This window comes from Chelonia mydas, chromosome 10, assembly GCF_015237465.2.
Source record: "Chelonia mydas isolate rCheMyd1 chromosome 10, rCheMyd1.pri.v2, whole genome shotgun sequence".
Taxonomy (NCBI): Eukaryota; Metazoa; Chordata; order Testudines; family Cheloniidae; genus Chelonia; species Chelonia mydas.
In genome coordinates this window covers 39387973-39410794 of record NC_051250.2, presented here as the reverse complement: position 1 = coordinate 39410794, position 22822 = coordinate 39387973, and the positions used below count along the sequence as shown (strand labels likewise).

The following is a 22822-nucleotide window of genomic DNA, read 5'->3' as shown; positions in this document are numbered from 1 at the left end:
GCATATTTAGCTAGATTACTTACTAAATTCTAAGACTCCATTCCTGTTCTGTCCCCGGCAAAAGCATCACACAGACAGACACAGACCCTTTGTTTTTCTCCCTCCTCCCAGCTTTTGAAAGTATCTTGTCTCCTCATTGGTCATTTTGTTCAGGTGCCAGCGAGGTTATCCTAGCTTCTTAACCCTTTACAGGTGAGAGGATTTTTCCTCTGGCCAGGAGGGATTTTAAAGGGGTTTACCCTTCCCTTTATATTTATGACACACCACCTCCCTAGGTAATGCATTCCAGTGTTTCACCACCCTCCTAGTGAAAAAGTTTTTCCTAATATCCAACCTAAACCTCCCCCACTGCAACTTGAGACCATTACTCCTCATTCTGTCATCTGCTACCACTGAGAACAGTCTAGATCCATCCTCTTGGGAACCCCCTTTCAGCTAGTTGAAAGCAGCTATCAAATCCCCCCTCATTCTTCTCTTCCACAGACTAAACAATCCCAGTTCCCTCAGCCTCTCCTCATAAGTCATGTGTTCCAGTCCCCTAATCATTTTTGTTGCCCTCCACTGGACGCTTTCCAATTTTTCCACATCCTTTTTGTAGTGTGGGGCCCAAAACTGGACACAGTACTCCAGATGAGGCCTCACCAATGCTGAATAGAGGGGAACGATCACGTCCCTCGATCTGCTGGCAATGCCCCGACTTATACATCCCAAAATGCCATTGGTCTTCTTGGCAACAACGGCACACTGTTGACTCATATCCAGCTTCTTGTCCACTAGAACCCTTAGGTTTCAGAGTAACAGCCGTGTTAGTCTGTATTTGCAAAAAGAAAAGGAGTACTTGTGGCACCTTAGAGACTAACCAATTTATTTGAGCATAAGCTTTCGTGAGCTACAGCTCACTTCATCGGATGCATACTGTGGAAAGTACGGAAGACGTTTTTATATACACAAACCATGAAAAAATGGGTGATTATCACTACAAAAGGTTTTCCCTCCCCCCACCCCACTCTCCTGCTGGTAATAGCTTATGTAAAGTGATCACTCTCCTTACAATGTGTATGATAATCAAGGTGGGCCATTTCCAGCACAAATCCAGGTTTTCTCCCCCCCCCAACACCCCTCCCCCCAAAAAACCCACTCTCCTGTTGGTAATAGCTTATCTAAAGTGATCACTCTCCTTACAATGTGTATGATAATCAAGGTGGGCCATTTCCAGCACAAATCCAGGGTTTAACAAGAACGTCTGAGGAAGGGGGGGAAGGGGGGGGGAGTGCTGGTAGCGTAGGGCCTGAGGAGGGAGTCTACATAGCCAAGATCCATAAACCTGGAAATCCTGGGCGCCCCATCATCTCAGGCATTGGCACTCTGACAGCAGGATTGTCTGGCTATGTAGACTCCCTCCTCAGGCCCTATGCTACCAGCACTCCCAGCTACCTTCGAGACACCACTGACTTCCTGAGGAAACTACAATCCATCGGTGATCTTCCTGATAACACCATCCTGGCCACGATGGATGTAGAAGCCCTCTACACCAACATTCCACACAAAGATGGACTACAAGCCGTCAAGAACACTATCCCCGATAATGTCACAGCTAACCTGGTGGCTGAACTTTGTGACTTTGTCCTTACCCATAACTATTTTACATTTGGGGACAATGTATACCTTCAAATCAGCGGTACTGCTATGGGTACCCGCATGGCCCCACAGTATGCCAACATTTTTATGGCTGACTTAGAACAACGCTTCCTCAGCTCTCGTCCCCTAACGCCCCTACTCTACTTGCGCTGTATTGATGACATCTTCATCATCTGGACCCACGGAAAAGAAGCCCTTGAGGAATTCCAGCATGATTTCAACAATTTCCATCCCACCATCAACCTCAGCCTGGTCCAGTCCACACAAGAGATCCACTTCCTGGACACTACAGTGCTAATAAACGATGGTCACATGAACACCACCCTATACCAGAAACCTACTGACCGCTATTCCTACCTACATGCCTCCAGCTTTCACCCTGAGCACACCACATGATCCATCGTCTACAGCCAAGCTCTGCGATACAACCGCATTTGCTCCAACCCCTCAGACAGAGACAAACACCTACAAGATCTCTATCAAGCATTCTTACAACTACAATACCCACCTGCGGAAGTGAAGAAACAGATTGATAGAGCCAGAAGAGTTCCCAGAAGTCACCTACTACAGGACAGGCCTAACAAAGAAAATAACAGAACGCCACTAGCCGTCACCTTCAGCCCCCAACTAAAACCCCTCCAACGCATTATTAAGGATCTACAACCTATCCTGAAGGACGACCCATCACTCTCACAAATCTTGGGAGACAGGCCAGTCCTTGCCTACAGACAGCCCCCCAACCTGAAGCGAATACTCACCAGCAACCACATACCACACAACAGAACCACTAATCCAGGAACCTATCCTTGCAACAAAGCCCGTTGTCAGCTGTGCCCACATATCTATTCAGGGGACACCATCATAGGGCCTAATAACATCAGCCACACTATCAGAGGCTCGTTCACCTGCACATCTACCAATGTCGTATATGCCATCATGTGCCAGCAATGCCCGTCTGCCATGTACATTGGTCAAACTGGACAGTCTCTACGTAAAAGAATAAATGGACACAAATCAGATGTCAAGAATTATAACATTCATAAACCAGTCGGAGAACACTTCAATCTCTCTGGTCACGCGATTACAGACATGAAAGTTGCGATATTACAACAGAAAAACTTCAAATCCAGACTCCAGCGAGAGACTGCTGAATTGGAATTCATTTGCAAATTGGACACAATTAACTTAGGCTTGAATAGAGACTGGGAGTGGCTAAGTCATTATGCAAGGTAACCTATTTCCCCTTGTTTATTCCTCCCCCCCCCCAGACGTTCTTGTTAAACCCTGGATTTGTGCTGGAAATGGCCCACCTTGGTTATCATACACATTGTAAGGAGAGTGATCACTTTAGATAAGCTATTACCAACAGGAGAGTGGGGTTTTTGGGGGGAGGGGTGTTGGGAGGGGGGAGAAAACCTGGATTTGTGCTGGAAATGGCCCACCTTGATTATCGTATACATTGTAAGGAGAGTGATCACTTTACATAAGCTATTACCAGCAGGAGAGTGTGGTGGGGGGAGAGAAAACCTTTTGTAGTGATAATCACCCATTTTTTCATGGTTTGTGTGTATAAAAACATCTTCTGTACTTTCCACAATACGCATCCAATGAAGTGAGCTGTAGCTCACGAAAGCTTATGCTCAAATAAATTGGTTAGTCTCTAAGGTGCCACAAGTACTCCTTTTCATTTTAGAACCCTTAGGTCCTTTTCTGCAGAACTGCTGCCTAGACATTCGGTCCCTAGTCCATAGCGGTGCATGGGATTCGTCCGTCCTAAGTGCAGGACTCTGCACTTGTCCTTGTGGAACCTCATCAGATTTCTTTTGGCCCAATACTCCAATTTGTCTAGGTCCCTCTGTATCCCATCCCTACCCTCATAGAATCATAGAATCTCAGGGTTGGAAGGGACCTCAGGAGGTCATCTAGTCCAACCCCCTGCTCAAAGCAGAACCAATCCCCAATTTTTGCGCCAGATCCCTAAATGGCCCCCTCAAGGATTGAACTCACAACACTGGGTTTAGCAGGCCAATGCTCAAACCACTGAGCTATCCCTCCCTCCAGTGTATCTACCTCTCCTCCCAGTTTAGTGTCATCTGCAAACTTGCTGAGGGTGCAATCCACACCATCCTTTAGATCATTAATGAAGATATTGAACAAAACCGGCCCCAGGACCGACCCTTGGGGCACTCCACTTGATACCGGCTGCCAACTAGACATGGAGCCATTGATCACTACTCGTTGAACCCGACAATCTAGCCAGCTTTCTATCCACCTTATCATCCATTCATCCAGCCCATACTTCTTTAACTTGCTGGCAAGAATACTGTGGGAGACCGTGCCAAAAGCTTTGCTAAAGTCAAGGAACAACACGTCCACTGCTTTCCCCTCATCCACAGAGCCAGTTATCTCGTCATAGAAGGCAATTAGATTAGTCAGGTATGACTTGCCCTTGGTGAATCCATGCTGACTGTTCCTGATCACTTTCCTCTCCTCTAAGTGCTTCAGAATTGATTCCTTGAGGATCTGCTCCATGATTTTTCCAGGGACTGAGGTGAGGCTGACTGGCCTGTAGTTCCCCGGATCCTCCTTCTTCCCTTTTTTAAAGATGGCTACATTAGCCTTTTTCCAGTCGTCCGGGACCTCCCCCGATCGCCATGAGTTTTCAAAGATAATGGCCAATGGCTCTGCAATCACACCCGCCAACTCCTTTAGCACTCTTGGATGCAGCGCATTCGGACCCATGGACTTGTGCTCATCCAGCTTTTCTAAATAGTCCCGAACCACTTCTTTCTCCACAGAGGGCTGGTCACCTCCTCCCCATGCTGTGCTGCCCAGTGCAGTAGTCTGGGAGCTGACCTTGTTCGTGAAGACAGGGGCAAAAAAAGCATTGAGTACATTCGCTTTTTCCACATCCTCTGTCACTAGGTTGCCTCCCTCATTCAGTAAGGGGCTCACACTTTCCTTGACTTTCTTCTTGTTGCGAACATACCTGAAGAAACCCTTCTTGTTACTCTTAACATCTCTTGCTAGCTGCAACTCCAGGTGTGATTTGGCATTCCTGATTTCACTCCTTCATGCCCGAGCAATATTTTTATACTCTTCCCTGGTCATTTGTCCAATCTTCCACTTCTCGTATGCTTCCTTTTTGTGTTTAAGATCAGCAAGGATTTCACTGTGAAGCCAAGCTGGTCGCCTGCCATATTTACTATTCTTTCTACACTTCGGGGTGGTTTGTCCCTGTAACCTCAATAAGGATTCTTTAAAATACAGCCAGCTCTCCTGGACTCCTTTCCCCCTCATGTTATTCTCCCAGGGGATCCTGCCCATCAGTTCCCTGAGGGAGTCAAAGTCTGCTTTTCTGAAGTTCAGGGTCCGTATTCTGCTGCTCTCCTTTCTTCCTTGTGTCAGGATCCTGAACTCGACCATTTCATGGTCACTGCCTCCCAGGTTCCCATCCACTTTTGCTTCCCCTACTAATTCTTCCCGGTTTGTGAGCAGCAGGTCAAGAAGAGCTCTGCCCCTAGTTGGTTCCTCCAGCACTTGCAACAGGACATTGTCCCCTACACTTTCCAAAAACTTCCTGGATTGTCTGTGCACCGCTGTATTGCTCTTCCAGCAGATATCAGGGTGATTGAAGTCTCCCATGAGAACAGGGCTTGCAATCTAGAAACTTCCGTTAGTTGCCAGAAGAAAGCCTCGTCCACCTCATCCCCCTGGTCCGGTGGTCTGTAGCAGACTCCCACCACGACATCACCCTTGTTGCTCACACTTCTATACTTAATCCAGAGACTCTCAGTTTTTTCTGCAGTTTCATACCGGAGTTCTGAGCAGTCATACTGCTCTCTTACATACAATGCAACTCCCCCACCTTTTCTGCCCTGCCTGTCCTTCCGGAACAGTTTATATCCATCCATGACAGTACTCCAGTCATGTGAGTTATCCCACCAAGTCTCTGTTATTCCAATCACATCATAATTCCTTGACTGTGCCAGGACTTCCAGTTCTCCCTGCTTGTTTCCCAGGCTTCTTGCATTTGTGTATAGGCACTTGAGATAACTTTCTGTTTGTCCTGCTTTCTTAGTATGAGGCAGGAGCCCTCCCCTCTCGCACTCTCCTGCTCATGCTTCCTCCCGGTATCCCACATCCACACTTACCTCAGGGCTTTGGTCTCCTTCTCCTGGTGAACCTAGTTTATAACCCTCCTCACTAGGTTAGTCAGGCTGCTTGCCAAGATTCTCTTCCCTCTCTTCGTTAGGTGGAGCCCGTCTCTGCCTAGCACTCCTCCTTCTTGGAACACCATCCCATGGTCAAAGAATCCAAAGCCTTCTCTCTGACACCACCTGCGTAGCCATTCGTTGACTTCCACGATTCAACGGTCTCTACCCAGGCCTTTTCCTTCCACGGGGAGGATGGACGAGAACACCACTTGCCCCTCAAACTCCTTTATCCTTCTTCCCAGAGCCACATTGTCTGCAGTGATCTGCTCAAGGTCATTCTTGGCAGTATCATTGGTGCCCACGTGGAGAAGCCGGAAGGGGTAGCTATCCGAGGACTTGATGAGTCTCGGCAGTCTCTCTGTCACATCGTGAATCCTAGCTTCTGGCAAGCAGCAGACTTCTCAGTTTTCCCGATCGGGGTGGCAGATAGATGACTCAGTCCCCCTGAGGAGAGATTCCCCGACCACCACCACCCACCTCTTTCTCTTGGGAGCGGTGGTCATGGAACCCCCATCCCTAAGACAGTGCATCTCATGCCTTCCAGTCGGCAGAGTCTCCTTCTGTTCCCTTCCCTCAGATGTATCATCTAGTTCTCTCTCCGGATTAGTACCTGTGAAAGAACATGAAATCAGTTGCTTACCTGCATCATACACCCCTTTCAGTGAGAAGGAAGGTAAATATTGGCCCTTCACCTCTTCTCATAACTAGATTAGCTCCCTATTTGCCACCTTCTGTACTTTTGCCAAATATTAATCTCTCTCCCGTTATATCTCAACTAGAGTTACGGTGCCCCATACTCCAGCAAGGCAGCAACATCCTTGACTAGCCCTTTTGTAGAGTTGTAATGATCATTCTCCTCTCACTAAGTCCCAGTATCCAGCTTGTGAGATGTTGGTTTCACAGGCCATGTCTCCACTATAAAGTTTAATCAGTGTAAGTTATGTTAGCATTCTGCCACCAAGTTTTGTATATTGCCCAAGTGTGTTTCACCACAAGCCTATCCCCAGATCCTTTCCCTGATCAGAATTCCTGAAACTTGTGTTTGTAATGTCCTAGTGAAATCCCTGGGGCCAAGATTATGCCCTCCCCTTTCTGAGTATGACACATTCTGAGTTCAGTGGAACATTGAGAGAAAATTTAAGCAATCAGATTGTTTAATGCAGAGCGCATTAGTTCCCTGGAAAAGCCCTGTCAGTACCACCTGTAACCATCACAGCACCCAGATCTAGAATGCACAGCATTTTGGCAGCCTCTTTTCCTTTTCAGATTCCTGGTAAACCACCCAGAGAGGTGGTGTGGTCTAGCCAAAAGGAGTGAATAGATCAAAAGCTTCCATTACTGATTTCTGTGCTATCACTTGTCTGTGGATTCCCTGGCATGTTACCAAGGCTGTTAATCTTTCATGCCCACTAAATTCACTTTAAAAATAAATAATTAAATAGGAAGAACTCATTTCTGGTGCTGTCTCCCAGCCAGGTTGGTACTAAGGTAATTGCTATCTCTGCTGGTTTGGAAGGAAAAAGAAGCCACAATCCACTGCAAATCTGATGGGTAACCCAGCCAATGGAATCTTTCATATAATCAGTTCCAGGAGGCTGGATGAAGCAGGCTGCCTTTGAAAATGTAAGAGTTTGATTTGCCAATGAAAAGGAGGTGGGAGGGGGGAAGTGAAGAGGATTTTCCATCTTTAGCTGAAATTAAAAAAACATGGCAGTCACCAAGGCAAGCCTTCCCAATGAGATTAGGAGCAGCTGCCTCCAAGTCTGAGAATACTGCTGTGTCAGACGCACATAGCGAGCAGCTCCCGTTAGTCTTTAAGTGGCTGATGTATTTTCAGGCTTTTCTCAGGCTGCATCTCTATCTTTTACAGGCCTCCCTGACTTAGTACCTGATCCAAACTATGTCCAGGCCTCCACCTACATCCAGAGAGCTCACCTCTATTCTCTCCGCTGTGCCGCTGAGGAAAAGTGCCTCGCCAGGTAAGGAGATGGGTGACTCCATGTTGCCAACTCTTGTGATTATATCATGAGTATTGTACTATTTGGGGTTCTCCCTGAAGCCCCAGTTCCTGGAGTCAGGAGATTAGGGGAGAATCTGAACTTTCCTTTATAAAAGAAGTTTCTAACCCTTGTGGTTGCAGAGAAAAGCTTGAAAACATTAAACTTAAAGGCTCAGAAACCTGAAGGCAAAGAAAAAGAATCCAATTTTTTCAATCTCATGATTTTTAAACAATCTCATGATTTTTGAATGCCCAACTCATGATTTTTGAATGTTTGGAGTTCATGATACTGTTGTCGCTACCTTGGTATTAATGATGGGCCAGCCAAAAATCTGGTTGAATTTGGAAAGCTTCCGGTGTTAACTCAGAGGTGCGCAAATTTGGCCAGCAAAAGCACTAAACAGGAAGTCTAGGAGAGAATGAATCTGAGGATTGTTCTTTTACTGTTGTACAGCCCTTTTCTGCACATGTCCAGATTTCTGAGAAGGGACAAAAAATTTCAATGAAAACCGTTTTTAATAGAAAAAATCATTTGTGCCCATGAAAATCTACCTTCATTCACTGTGGATACAATGGAATGTGAAGATTCGTGTAACTGTTCTTTCTAGTTCATACACTGAATATATTGGTGATTGATATTCTATTAAATTAGAGGTTTCAGAGTAGTAGCCGTGTTAGTCTGTATTCGCAAAAAGAACAGGAGGACTTGTGGCACCTTAGAGACTAACAAATTTATTTGAACATAAGCTTTCATGAGCTACCGCTCACTTCATCGGATGCATAGATAGATAGATAGATAGATGCCACCATCACTAATAGTCTCTGGAATTTACTTGGCATTTCTGTAGCTGCTTAAGGCAGTGCTGTGCTGAATATAATGAAACATTGCCTTTGCTTGGTAAGGACCAGATTCTGATACTGCTGCTCACATTGGGTAGTATCTTACTCTGTACATAGTGCCATTAACACCAGTGTAGTAAGGTGATGTTCGACAGGAGTAAGGGTATCAGAATCTGGCCTTAATTAAGCAGATGTGCCTTGGAATGCACAGTATTAGCAGATGCGGCTCATATCTTAATGAGGGGCTGGGTTATTTTACGTGACGTATTTTTGTTCCCCTTGCAATGACTCATCTCAGCTTCCCTGCACTGTAAAGTTTAGAGCGCACATAGAATTGCAATCAGTTCCTGTGCTCAAAATGAACTTTGTGTGAAGGGCCCACTTGGAGCTGGGCAGCTGTTCTCAGCTGGACTCTTAGCACCACTTAAACCCAACAATTAAGCAATTGATGCCTCAGCCTTGTCACGCTCTGTATAACCCTTCTCCTCCAATGGGGTAGCAGAGCCTTTCCCTCCCCTTCCCCCGCCCTCCCTCCCAGGGGCAGGTTATGACAAGCTGAACTGAGCAAATAATGAATTTTTTGGTTTGGCTGAAGAAAAGGTGGGTTCAATTAAAACAAAAACCATGTTTTTCAAAACATTTCATTAAATCAAAAACTTGGAAAATCTAATTTTGGAATGTTGCAGTTGTTTTGAAATTACCGGTAATGCTTTCAAGTTTTGTGTTCTGATTCAGCCAACTTTGTGTGTTTTCACCACCACCACCCCTTTGTTTTTTTTAACCAGCCACATTGGTAAAGAAAATGCTGCTTCCAACTGAATAGCTGAAACGAAAAGTTTTGACTTAAAATCAAACCCAGAAGGGATACATCAGCTTTAACCCGAATTCAGGAACAGTTTCTGAGCTAAAAAATAAAATAAAATGCATTTTTCAGCAAAAAAATCTATTCACTGAAAAAAATTCCCTCTGCTCCAAGTAGAAGCTCCATCCCTCAGCCCATCCAGTGCTCAGATGTCACCAGCTGTTTTCAGGGTGAAGTGACTTTCACCCATCTCCCCCATTTCCTTCCTTTTAACCCCTTCAGCACTGCCTACACCCCCGAGGCCACCGACTACGACATCCGGGTGCTGCTGAGGTTCCCGCAGCGGGTGAAGAACCAGGGCACAGCAGACTTCCTGCCCAACCGCCCCCGCCACAACTGGGAGTGGCACAGCTGCCACCAGTAAGTTGAGGAGAACTTGGCACTCCTCAGCAACTTATTAGTCCATCTCTGGGTGACAGGGCCTTGCCAAGGGGACCTTCCTTTGGTGGGCAGAGGCTGGTATCCAGCCATGGGGAGCCACCCAGGCTGGTTCAGGGCGAGGCTCTGGTTCAGTAAAGTAGCTTGAGTACATGCTTCAGCGTTTTGCTGAACTGGGATCTAGGTCAATATGCTGAGGATTAGAGCCACCCCTGGCTATAGATCAATGGACTTGCCTCCTCCATTCCCACCTTACTTTCCTCTCTCCATTTTCTCATTCCCTCACTCCAACCCTTTTCTTCTTTCTTTTTTCCTCTGCTCCTCTTTTCTTTCATCCTTTCTCTGCAATATTTATTTATCCCACCCCACAAACCCAAAACCATTTCCCTGCCAGCTCCTGCTCCTGTCTCCATGCTGCTCAGAGTGAGTGTCCTGTGCTGATCCCAAAGGGTCAGGCCACATCATCACGGACCCCTGAACTGAGTGCCATGGGCAAAGAGAAGTTTGGGCTTCTAATGTTGTGACCTATGCATTGTGGGAGCAGGTGGCTTTCAAGAAGCCGCACACTCCATCGCTCAGAGCCCCAGCATTTTCTAAATGTGGGGTGGGGAGGGTCTGGGATCCTGCCATTTTCCCTGCCGCCGCCCACTCCTGGGCTGCTCTGGTGCCCCTGCACCCACCCAGCATACATCTGTGAATATCGCTGTGGTACATGCCTCTGCCCTGGGTTTCCCCCAGGCACTACCACAGCATGGACGAGTTCAGCCACTACGACCTGCTAGATGCGGCCACAGGGAAAAAGGTGGCCGAGGGCCACAAGGCTAGTTTCTGCCTGGAGGACACCACCTGCGACTTTGGGAACCTGAAGCGCTATGCCTGCACTTCACATACCCAGGTGAGAGGAGGAGGAGATGTGTCCAACGAATTCAGGGCCACTCTACCCTCTGGCTGCAATTTAGTGCAGGGCTTTCTTCCCCGACCATCCCAGTCTCCCAGGACACCCAGCTGCGAGTGGGCAGGAAGAGTCACCTAAGGGAGCTGGGGGAGGGATTAGTGAGTGTCTGGACCTGGTCAGGAATCTCCCTCACTCAAGGCATCATGCCAGTGCAGGGGTTACACCTCCCTCTGGAATATCAAGCAGGCTCAGGTGGGCATGTCCTATTGATTTCCTGGCACAGGCACTGGAGCCCTCCCCAAAGGGGGGGGGTCGACCCCGCCCCCTGCGAAGCTAGAGGGGCGCCGGGGAGCGAAAGCAGCCCCCTGCCCGTGTCCCGGGCTCCCCGCCCAGGGCAGGTAGAGGGACCCACGCTCCCCACAGCTGCCCATGCAGCTCTCCCCAACCTGGCTCCAGCCCAGGAGGGAGGGGGGCTCGGAATCGTAGCCCGGCCATGATAAGAGCCAGGGGGGCAGCTGTGCGGAGCCTGGGTCCCTCCACCTGCCCTGGGTGGGGGACACGGGCCAGGGATGCCCTCAGCAGCCCCCCGCACTCCGGGCAGATGGAGGGACCCAGTCTCCGCACAGCTGCTGCCTGGGCTCCCCAGGCGGGCTCCCTCCACGCTAGCCTGGCTGTGGGGGGCTGGCTTGGGGGGGAGAGGAGGGGAAGGGTCGGAGTCCACCCAGGTGAAAAGTGTACCAGCCAGGCCCCACTTTCCCGGTTCTGGCTCCTCTGTTTCCTGGGCTTGCCCAGTGCAGGGAAAGGAGGGGCACCCAGGGCAGCAACATCTTTGGCTGAGCACTTGGTAGTGCTTTTTATGTATATATGTATATAGGATTAGTCTGCACTCCACACTTGAATCTTTCTGATGCTCAGATATATCGGGCTGAGCAAAACACAGATGCACCAATTTTTCCTGAAATGAAGTAAAATAGTTATTCCAGATGGGCACAGTAATCCACTCCAGTATTTTCATATAGCCATCACAGGCATTACATTTGCTGGACAGTCCTCAGACTGCTTGTTCCCTTCGCATTCAAAATGCCTGAACTGGATGATTGTGTCCACTGGGAATGGACTCTGCATGCAGCCCTTGGGAAGGAGAAAAACCTGAACTGGATTACTTTGCCCACATGGAATGGACTCTGCAATACAGCTCCTGGGAGAAAAATATGTGTTTTGCAATAGTAAAAGTTGCAGACTAGATAGGCCACCTGCACAGAATTGAGCAGTGTGGGTAATTCCTGAACATATTTCTATATAAAGAAAGAGAGGGAACAACAGAAAAGGAAAAATGAGAAACGCTAAAGATAAAAAGCAAAGTCCATACCCTGTGTTATGCAGGAGGTCAGACTAGATGAACTGATGGCTCCGTGTGGGCCATATGAATTGTGAGCACTGCTCTTTCCTTCTGTCAGGGCTTGAGTCCCGGTTGCTATGACACCTACAATGCCGACATTGATTGCCAGTGGATTGACATAACAGACGTTCAGCCTGGAAATTACATCTTAAAGGTTGGTTTCCCTGTATGTAGAGCTTCTCTGTACGGGCCATTGCCATGAATAGAGCTAGGCAGTTACTCATGAAATCCATGGTGAATTTAGTGCTGGATTTTGGTTTGTGTGTGTCCACGGCCCCATTGCTAGTCCCCTTGGTTGTGAACATCCATCCTCAAAGCATGTGAATAATATGGCTGATCAGACATTTGTTTGAGGACAGAAGCAGCTGCACGGAGGGCCCAGTCACAAGCTACACATTGGCAATTAGAAGTAACAATGGGGGTGGGGGAGAGGTATGAAAATGAAACAATAGCTGGTAACCCCAAGAACAGATGGAAAGAAAGCCACTGTGTACTCATACTCAAACACATTTTTAGGACCAAATTAAGCTCTGCTACAAGTGGGCACAATGCCATTCGGTTCAAGGGAAGCTAAGCCCAATTACACCAGTGCTGAATTTGACTCTCTTTGTTTACAGCTTTCTTTTTTTGACCATTTGCTACAGTGAAGCAAGATGGTTGCATCAGGATGATGAACTGTTTTCTTGGAAGAAAGTGGAGGTGTTTTACCTGTAGAAGAAACCATAAAAGTAGAAAAGCAAAACTGCCCATGATAGTTTATTTCCCTAAAAGGAATACCACCCACACCAACCCCATAAATAATGTGCATTTTTCACTGAAAAAAATTCTAGTTGTACATTATCATGTGTTTACAGTAGAGCCCAGGGACCCGCCAAGAACTGGGCCCCGTTGCACTAGGTGCTGTACAGCCACAGAGTAGTAGCTAGTCCTTCACCTAATTTACAAGCTAAATAGACAAGCTAGACACAAGGGGTCTAACACACAATTACATCTCTCTCTCTCTCTCTCTCTCTCTCCACTGACTATCAGAGGAACTGTTTCCTGATGTGGTCTTTGTCTTGTTTTCTCAGGTTCAAGTGAACCCCAAGTACCTGGTGCTGGAGTCCGACTTCACCAACAATGTTGTGAGGTGCAATATTCACTATACTGGACGCTACGTTGCCACTACAAACTGCAAAATTGCCCAGTAAGAGCACTGGTGAAACTCTCCCACTCCTTGTCTGTTTGCCTGGGTTCTTCCATTACTGTGGTATCCAGGCATCTCACCTCTTTCTTTTTCTGCCTCCATCACTTCTTGGTGGTGTAGACTTACAGATCAAAAGGGAAATGTGAGGATGGAGCTGCCAGGGAGCTGCTGTTGGGGAGGGGCATGGGAAATGCAGAAATGGTACTTGAATCAGGGGTGGGGAAAGGGTCTTTCCAGAATTAGACCTGAGGGTCTAGTGCATCAGTTCTCAAACTTCATTGCATCATGACCCCCTTCTGACAACAAAAATTACTACATGACCCCAGGAGGGGGGACCGAAGACTGAGCCCACCCGAGCCCTGCCGCCCGAGCCCCGTTGCCCAGGGCGGGGGCAAAGCTGAAACCCAATGGCTTCTGCCCTGGGCAGGGAGCATGTAACCTTAGCCCTGGGTGGTGGGGCTTGTCCTTCAGACTTGCTGGGGCCTAGGGCCAACACCAGTCTTGGCAACCCCATTAAAATGGGGTCCCAAGCCACAGTTTGAGAACCCCTGGTCTAGTGGAGCAACAGTTGGCACCTGAAATGGAGTTGTTCTGTATTCAGCTGCCACCTTCAGAATAATCTGCTCCCCAAGCAGCCCTCTGCCACAGAACAAAAAACACCTTGCTCTGCTCCCTTATTCAGTGTTAGGCTGTGGTCTCATCAACACCATTCCCGTGAGATGTCTGCATCGCTAATTCTTAAGCAAGAAACACCATATGCCTCTTAGGTAATATCCTCCACTCCCACCACCTGTTCCCCCATGCCAGGCCTGTGAAGGCTTGTTCCCCACACTCTGCTGCTTTGCACAGCCTAGGGTAGTTCAAGCACATGACTAGGGACCCGGAGCTCTGGGTCCTCATCCCAGCTCTGCCATTGACCCACTGGGTGACCACTGGCAAGTCACTTACGGCTTGGTTTTCAGAGGTGCTGAGCACCAGCGGCTCTCATTGACTTTTGCCACCTCGAGAAATCAGGCCTTTAACCTCCTTAGGTCTCCACCTGTAAGGTGTGGTAAATCTTTGCACAGGGGGGCATGATAATTAAGGGATTGTCCGTGAAGCACATGGAGAGCCTCAGCCAAAAGGTTTTGTTCAATAACTTCATTAATGATCTGGAGGATGGCATGGATTGCACCCTCAGCAAGTTTGCAGATGACACTAAACTGGGAGGAGTGGCAGATATGCTGGAGAGTAGGGATAGGATACAGAGGGATCTAGACAAATTAGAGGATTGGGCCAAAAGAAATCTGATGAGGTTCAACAAGGACAAGTGCAGAGTCCTGCACTGAGGACGGAAGAATCCCATGCACTGCTACAGACTAGGGACTGAATGGCCAGGCAGCAGTTCTGCAGAAAAGGACCTGGGGGTTACAGTGGACGAGAAGCTGGATATGAGTCAACAGTGTGCCGTTGTTGCCAAGAAGGCCAATGGCATTTTGGGATGTATAAGTAGGGGCATTGCCAGCAGATCGAGGGACGTGATCGTTCCCCTCTATTCGACATGGGTGAGGCCTCAACTGGAGTACTGTGTCCAGTTTTGGGCCCCACACTACAAGAAGGATGTGGAAAAATTGGAGAGAGTCCAGCGGAGGGCAACAAAAATGATTAGGGGACTGGAACACGTGACTTATGAGGAGAGGCTGAGGGAACTGGGATTGTTTAGTCTGTGGAAGAGAAGAATGAGGGGGGATTTGATAGCTGCTTTCAACTAGCTGAAAGGGGGTTCCAAAGAGGATGGATCTAGACTGTTCTCAGTGGTAGCAGATGACAGAACGAGGAGTAATGGTCTCAAGTTACAGTGGGGGAGGTTTAGGTTGGATATTAGGAAAAACTTTTTCTCTAGGAGGGTGGTGAAGCACTGGAATGGGTTACCTAGGGAGGTGGTGGAATCTCCTTCCTTAGAGGTTTTTAACGTCAGGCTTGTCAAAGCCCTGGCTGGGATGATTTAATTGGGGATTGGTCCTGCTTTGAGCACAGGGTTGGACTAGATGACCTCCTGAGGTCCCTCCCAACCCTGATATTCTATGATTCTATGAAAAGGGCTAGTTACCCAAGTGAGTCAAAGCAGCACTTAGTGCACGTAGGGGAATTATGCTACCTTTCCACTTTCCCTATTCCAGAGGCTGCTGGGGAAGGTCAGTTTGGCCCTGGGACAAGTTAGAGCAACCTCAGGGCTGCTCTAACTTTCACCAGTGCTGGCAGCTTCCAAGCAACCTGCTTCACAAGCCAGGAGCACTGAAGCATGTTGCATCCTGCCCGCAGGCCCACCATCCCCCACCTTGCCCCTCCTCAGCCCAAGGTTGCCCCTACTCAGGTGAGGTGGGAAGAGGGGCTCAGGCTGAGGAGCCATGTCAAAATGCAGCGAGTTGCTATTGTCGGTGTGAGTTCTTCTCCTGCTGTGGTCCCATCGCAGAGCTCTCTGTGCATGTTTGAGAAGCACTGTGGTATCTCTGAGAACACCGTAAGCACAGAGCTAGGGAAACCAGCACAAACAGGACTGCTGCGGTGAAGTTCTCCCATGATTGCCGAGTGACAGTAGTTGGTTTGGACACAGTAACCAAGAGGGGAAAAAAATTAATTTATTTTTCTTTACATTTTCTCATTAAAAATATATTTTGCAACTGGCTAACGCTTGGTCCTGAATGGAAAAAAAAAACAACTCCCATGGCCAGCCAAAGCACTGGCAGGGAGGACTGTGGGCTCCAGCAGGGAGGGAGGCACTGCCTGCCTCTACTGGTATTAGACATCACGTAGCTTTAAAAGGCGGGGGGTGGGGGGGATTCCTGCCAGGCACTGCTACGGGTCCTGGGAGCTGTTTCCCTCATCAGTGCTCCATGCCACAGTGGGACAGGATGCCTTGCCGGCATTCTACGAGTTGTGAATTTCAATTAAACTCACAGGCTGAAATCCTTGCCCCATTAACATCAGTAGGAGCTTTGCCATTGATTTCAGTGGGGCCAGGGTTTCATCCATAGGTCCTCCAGATCCCAGGGAAGACCAGGCTGTATTTTATGAGATCTGGGATTTCCAGATTGCTCTGTAGCTCTCTGGTGCCTAACTCCCTTTCAGGATCTGGGCCATGGTGGGTGTGCTAGTTGACAGCTGAACCTTAGCTGGGCTACCCCTCCCTTCACATAACAAGCCACAATAAAGTTACTCCCATTTTTCCACTGAAACTTTTTTTTCAGTGGAAATTAGCTTTTTGACCAAAAATTAAAATATTCATTTTGGTCATTATTATTGCAGATTTTCTGTGCACACTTTCAATAAACATTTTAGTTTTTCAGTTTAGTTTTTGGTTTTCAAAGATTGAAAATTTTTACTAAATGCATGTTTGCCGTAATAAGGGGTCAGGGGACAGAGATGACACAGTACTTTTTTTTTTCCCTCCTTCCTAAAAATAATGAGCATTTTCCAACCAGTCTGCCTGCTGAGTGCTCTTATTTTCCTCTTGCAGGTCGTGATCCACACAGGGAGGGGTGCATAACACCTGACCCCACCTCCCAACCCAAATTCAATGCTTTCAAGATGGCATTTGAGATGTCAGCTTCTGAGGTGCACGATACAGTGGGGCATCAGACGTTTCTCCATTCCAGCAGCCCCTGGAGACAAAAAAAGTATTTCTCAATTTTAAGAACATGAGGGAAATGAGAGTGATTATTTTAAATATTTTTATACTTAACTTTTCTTCAATCTTTGGGGCTTTTCTCTGTTTCCACGTGGAGTTTGCTGATGATTTAGGTTAAATAAAACAAGGGTTATTACTGTACCAGGCACTACCAATATCTGTAGATTACATGCTGTATCGGTAGATAGCTCTGTAGTCTAAACTGTGCCCTGCTGTACAATATGGGGCTGTATTTTTGTGCAGGTTTGCTGGTGACATTACAAATCCTAACCCCCAGCCCCACAGTAAGAATACAGCTGTAATCTGGGTGTATTTTATTTTGTATAATCTGACACCACCACACTCCAAATAGGAATTAAGGTGAAAAGTTTCAAATGCGACCTCTGGTTTTGTCTACATTCCTGAGTGCCCAGTCTAAGACTTCTAGGGTCTGATTGTCAGAGGTACTGAGCACCTGCAGTTCCCATTGCCTTCAGTTGGAATAGTGGGTATTCAGGGCTTCTGAAATCAAGCCCAAATTGTTCTGTTTTAGGACACCCAACGTTTAGCCAAATGTCTAGGGCTAAAATCTTCTTTCAGTACCTGTAATGTTACAAGTCATGGACCCAGACCCCATTGTGCTAGGTGCTGTTCAGATACAGAACAACAAACTGGTCCCCGTCCAAAGAATTTACAACTTAAGTAAAGCAATGCAACGTCACTTAGTACTGACGTCACAGTCAGAGGGCACTGCATTTAGCCGTATAAAACAGTCAGAGGGGTTACTCCTGATTTACACTGGTGAACGTGAGATCAGAATCTGTCAGGGAGTTTTAATTTTTATTCAGTTTAAAGGGATGCTGTCAACTGAGTATTTATATTTTGTTTAAAAAGCCGGAAGGGATTAAAAATACCTAATATGACTGGAAATATTTTAGTTTATAATTTAAAAGAAAAATAATAATCACATCAGGTTTTTATAATTTTTTAAAAATTAGTGTTAAACTTTCCCCTACAGCGTTGTGAATCCAAACACCAACAGGGCAGGGGGATTGTGACAGGCTTCCCACAGGGTGCCACCTGGAACTGGGGTACCACTGAGCCCTCTGATCCACAATCCTGGGCTCCCTCTCACACTGTACTGCTGTGACAAGCTGCAGATATGCTCCTGGTCTTACATTTCCACCAGCATATACAGAGGTAGGAACACTCCCAGCTGCAGTTACATGCAGGGTCTCTGACTAGCCACTGCACAAACCAACAGTAGAAAGGCTAAAGCCAAAGTAACTCTCAGCTCCCCAGTCATGCACCCCCCCCGGAGCATAAACGCAAAATGATACTGTCTTGCGCTGCACAGGGAACTACAGCGTAAGCTCATAGATTTCTCCACTTCCCCCCCTCAATGTGTAGAGGAATATACTACAGCCTATCTGAGCTAAAATTCCTATGCACTTCATTCCAAACTCACTGGTTTAGATTAAAACGTAAAATAAATTTATTAATTACAAAAGATAGATTTTAAGTAATTATAAGGGATAACAAACAGATCACAGTGGATTACCTAGCAAATAAACAAAAACGCAACATAAACTTATTATCCTAGAGAGACTGGATATGAATAGCAGGTTCTCACCCTAATTGATGGTACAGACTTGTAGATTCTTAAGGCACAAGCTGCATTAGCTTTACATCTTGGGTTTCTCAGGTCTTCATACACAGGCTAGAAATCCCTTTAGCCTGGGTCCAGCACTTCCTCCAGTTCAGTGTTTGTTCCTCGGATGTTTCCAGGAGTCTTCTCGTGTGGGGAGTGAAGAACAACAGATGAGGTCACTCCATTGCCTTATATAGTTTTCGCATATGGTGGGAACCCTTTGTTTTAAAACTTGGTTACCAGCCCAATCTGTGGAAAAATACTAACATCTGGAGTCCAGAGACATGTAGTCTGGTCACATGACCTTGCAGTGTTATAGCAGCCATTGCTTACAGGCTGGTCAAAACGCTTACAGGAAGATTAAACATTCCACAGTCCATTTTTTTGCTGATGGGTCATCAGCCCTGTCTGACTTCTTCATTGTTGTACCTGAAAGGCTGGCTGTGGGTGTTTTCCAGAGTAATCCTGTAGCAAGTCGCTGACTCACCAGCGTGGCACCTCCTGCTGGTCACCCGGGAATTAGCTCAATTCCAGCACTCAGAGTGCCTCCTGCTGGCCAGTGTCCCTCCTGCCCAAGACCCGTGTCCCTCCCAGTCCCCAGTGCCCCTTTCCTTGCGGTGCTGCCCTGCAGCAGTGTCCCCACACTCTGGGTCTCCCCTCCCAGGGGAACCCCCTCCCTCTATGCCCACCTTATCTCAGTGACTACTGCCAGTCATCATTTAGCCTCCTTTCTCTGGGACAAACTTTAGTCTGTAATGGCCACTCATCATTGGCAAGGGGGTTGGACCAGCTGCCTCTGCCTATCCCCGGGCTGCACCTTTAACAAGGCCGCATCTGGAGCTCTCCAGCTCCTGTTGCCCTTCCCCAGCATTGCTCTGCTTCAGGTACCCTGTGCTCCCAGGCAGCTAGGTCCTTCCCACTCCAAGGCTGGAGTGAGTAAATTCAGTGTACGCTAAGGGGTACTGCATTAAGTACCCCCAGGATATGTCTATACCACAAAAGCTGTGCAGGGCCAGTCTACCGGGGTTAGCATGACTCCAGCTAGAATGGCTAACAATAGCAATGAAAACAGCACAGGGCAGGTGTACAACCCCAGCATGAGCCCTGGGTATGTACTCAGCTTCCTAGCCCACGCTGCACTGTCTTTCTGGTTGTTGTTACCTGCACTGGATTCAAGCTAGGTAGGTTATGCTAGGCTGTGCACAGCTCTTGCAGTGTAGATATACCCTAAGTAATACTACTGCAGGGACAGCTGCAGCTGCATATGGTGTTATATTTCCCCAGGCTCCATAACGGAGGAGAGGGTGGGCCTCAGAACGAAGCCTCGGAGCCAAACAATACTCTGTCCCCTCTGAACTTTGGATCTGAACCCAGCCTTTGTGAATCAGGACCGAGGCTTCTGGTCTTGCGCCACAACAGTACTGAGTAGCCTAATGAACCCATATGTGATCAGTGAAAGGTTTAAAGCTATTACAGGTTATACAGTGCAGCTATATTTGTGAGCCAACCAATGAAATAAAATCCTTTTTCAATCACTACGATGCAGGAAATTAGCATTATTATTGAGGTACCAAGTGCTCTTTGCCATTGTATCTGATACTATAATATATGGCAATGACTAGCAGAGCTGTTAAAGGACTAGAGCTACCCTGGGCTGATTTCTTAACCATCTGCCTGATGTGACATGGATGGCCCCCGCTTCCATACTCCCCCCTTCCCCTCCGTGCTGGATCAGGAATGAAAATGAGGAATCCACTTATCAGTGACTCTGGAGAGGCTCCTCTGCATTACGTTTAGAGATGGGCTCAAGCAGCAATGTTTGGCTCTAGGTCTCAACCTTCCCAAAGTTCAGGGGAGTTTGGCTCTGGGTTTTGTTCTGGGCCTGTCTCCGGGTAGTCTTGAGCAAAGTAGTGAGAACTGGAACAGAGCCACCTGGGAGCTGCACGTTGCTGTCAGCACTGGAGCCAGAAGGAATTGATTGCTGGCATCATGTGAGCTTGATCTCCATGCTGCTTCCGCAGCAGAGTCACCTGATGGATGCTTTGTGCCACCATGCATCTTGCATGGCTCTAGGACCACTCTGGAGATGTTGCACAGACCCAGTGCAATCTCAACAGGCTCCAATCCGGCCATGCCCATCCCTCCCCCTGCACTCTCCCCCAGACCTAAATTAATCCCCAACCTGGAAAAAAGAGACTGCCCCATAATTCAATCCTGCTGCTCTTCCTATTTCCACCCATGCCCCAGCGCTCTCCACTCCCTCCATCTCCCTTCCTAGGCAGAACACAGGAGGGAGAAATCTTGGCTTCTTTTCCCGAGGAGGGGAGTGGGGTAAAGGTATCAGGAGACCCCACTCTTCTTCATTTTTGCTCTCTCCATGGATCATTGGGCGCAGTCCAGGGCCACCCAGGGTGGGGGCAAGTGGGGCAATTTGCTCCAAGCCCCGGGCCCCGCAGACAGGGCAGGGGCAATTTCGGCGGCAATTCAGCGGCGGGTCTTTCAGTCCCTCTCCTTCCTCGTCGGCGGCACTTTGGCGGCAGCTCGATCGCTCCGCTTCAGTCTTCTGTGGCAATTCAGCGGTGGGTACTCCTGTCCTCTTCTTTCTTCGGCGGCACGACTTGGGTTTTTCTTTTTTTTTCTTCGCCACTCGGGGCGGCAAAACTAACTTTTTTTATGGATGGGGCCCCCGAAATTGCTTTGCTCCAGGCTCCCTGAATCCTCTGAGCGGCACTGGTGCAGTCAACCTCTCTTCTTTCCTCCAGCCAAAGGTCTGTCACCTCTGACGTACCCCATGGATGCCTGGACTTCACAGCCATAAGCAGGGAGAGGACTCAGCTTCTCCTGCGCCATAGACACAGGCCTCTACTCCCTAAACTAAAGAAGACTCTTCATTTGCTATAGTAGGGCTTTCATCAGATCTGGGCCTCCAGCCACTAGGCAGAGCCATGATAATACTCACTCAAAGCAGTTCTGATGCCATCCACTAGAGGGCAGTGGTACACAGACACACTGTGTACATGGGCATTCTATTCTGCTTTGGTTTGCAGCTGGTACCAATCCCCCTGGTCTCAGCGTGCCTGCAGAGCAGAGATAGGCAAAGCTTGAGAGGGCTGATATGAGTAAACAGCCACAAGTACAGCAGAACCACTGCAGTCTAGAAATATGCTGAGAATCTCTTCCAAGATGTGGTTTCCACTAGGCCGTAAATCTGGTGAGCAGAGCCCTCATTTTGCTTTTGATCCCGGCCAGAAAGCAGGATGCGCAGGGGCCAGGAGGAAATGTAAAAAGGAAAATGTAAAACCTCAAGTTCAAAAAAGTTGGGTTAAGTGTTGGGTAAGGCTTGGGGCCTATTGTTACTTTAGCTTCCATCTAAGAAACCTTCAGGGCCCACCCGGACAGCCAAGTCACATGAATTGCCTCATAAAGAAGGCCGGTGTGGGTCATACTGGAATTCTACTCCAGGCCTAGACCTGGGGCACTAGAGCTTGCAGCATGTCCACTGTCTTGCTACCCAGTGTGCATTTCCATGGCAATGGGAACACAGCCTCAAAGCTGCCCACTCAACAAACACACACAAAACCCTACCCAGAAACTGCTGCAGGGCAGTGCCCCATCACTACATCATCACAGTCCATCTCAAAGCAGACCAGTGCAGCTTGGGCAGGGCAGCGGGGATAGAACTTATAGCAAATCCTTTTAAGTAGAGCTGATTGAACCCTGCAAAACAGTCTTGGTAAACATTGGTATGAATTCCAAAGAGCAGTTTGCACCCACCATGTCTACATCTTGCTATTTCATTCATGATTGCTTGTTTTTTTAAGGAACCGGCTGTTTTTCATCCCAAGACCTGTAGTCAGAAAGTTAACCAGGTGCAAACAAGAGTATTTGCTACTCATTATTCTATTTGCACTTAAATATGGACCCCAAGTCCTTGGGGGCAGCAGTTTTAGGAAGAAATCACTTGAGACACAGAGAGCTGTGAGCCATGAAAGCAGCCACTTATTTCCACACACTGAACTAAGCAAACCAGCCAAAACTGGCTGGGCTATCCCCTAATAATCTAACTCAGTTGCCATAGCAACAAGATGCTATTACCACGACAACCAAATAC

At 47.8% G+C, this 22822-nt stretch overlaps 1 protein-coding gene across 1 annotated transcript in view; it reads left to right on the top strand.

Annotated features, from left to right (window-relative positions):
* The window catches only part of LOXL1 (lysyl oxidase like 1), a 40843-nt gene extending 23471 nt beyond the window's left edge, over positions 1–17372 (top strand). Inside the window, exons 2-7 of the mRNA XM_007059902.4 lie at positions 7726–7834; positions 9779–9916; positions 10673–10829; positions 12287–12382; positions 13299–13414; positions 16911–17372. Of these exons, the coding sequence (XP_007059964.2) occupies positions 7726–7834; positions 9779–9916; positions 10673–10829; positions 12287–12382; positions 13299–13414; positions 16911–16917 (623 nt within the window). The 3' untranslated portion in view covers positions 16918–17372. The remainder of the gene's footprint in view (positions 1–7725; positions 7835–9778; positions 9917–10672; positions 10830–12286; positions 12383–13298; positions 13415–16910) is intronic.
* The last annotated feature ends 5450 nt before the right edge of the window (positions 17373–22822 follow it).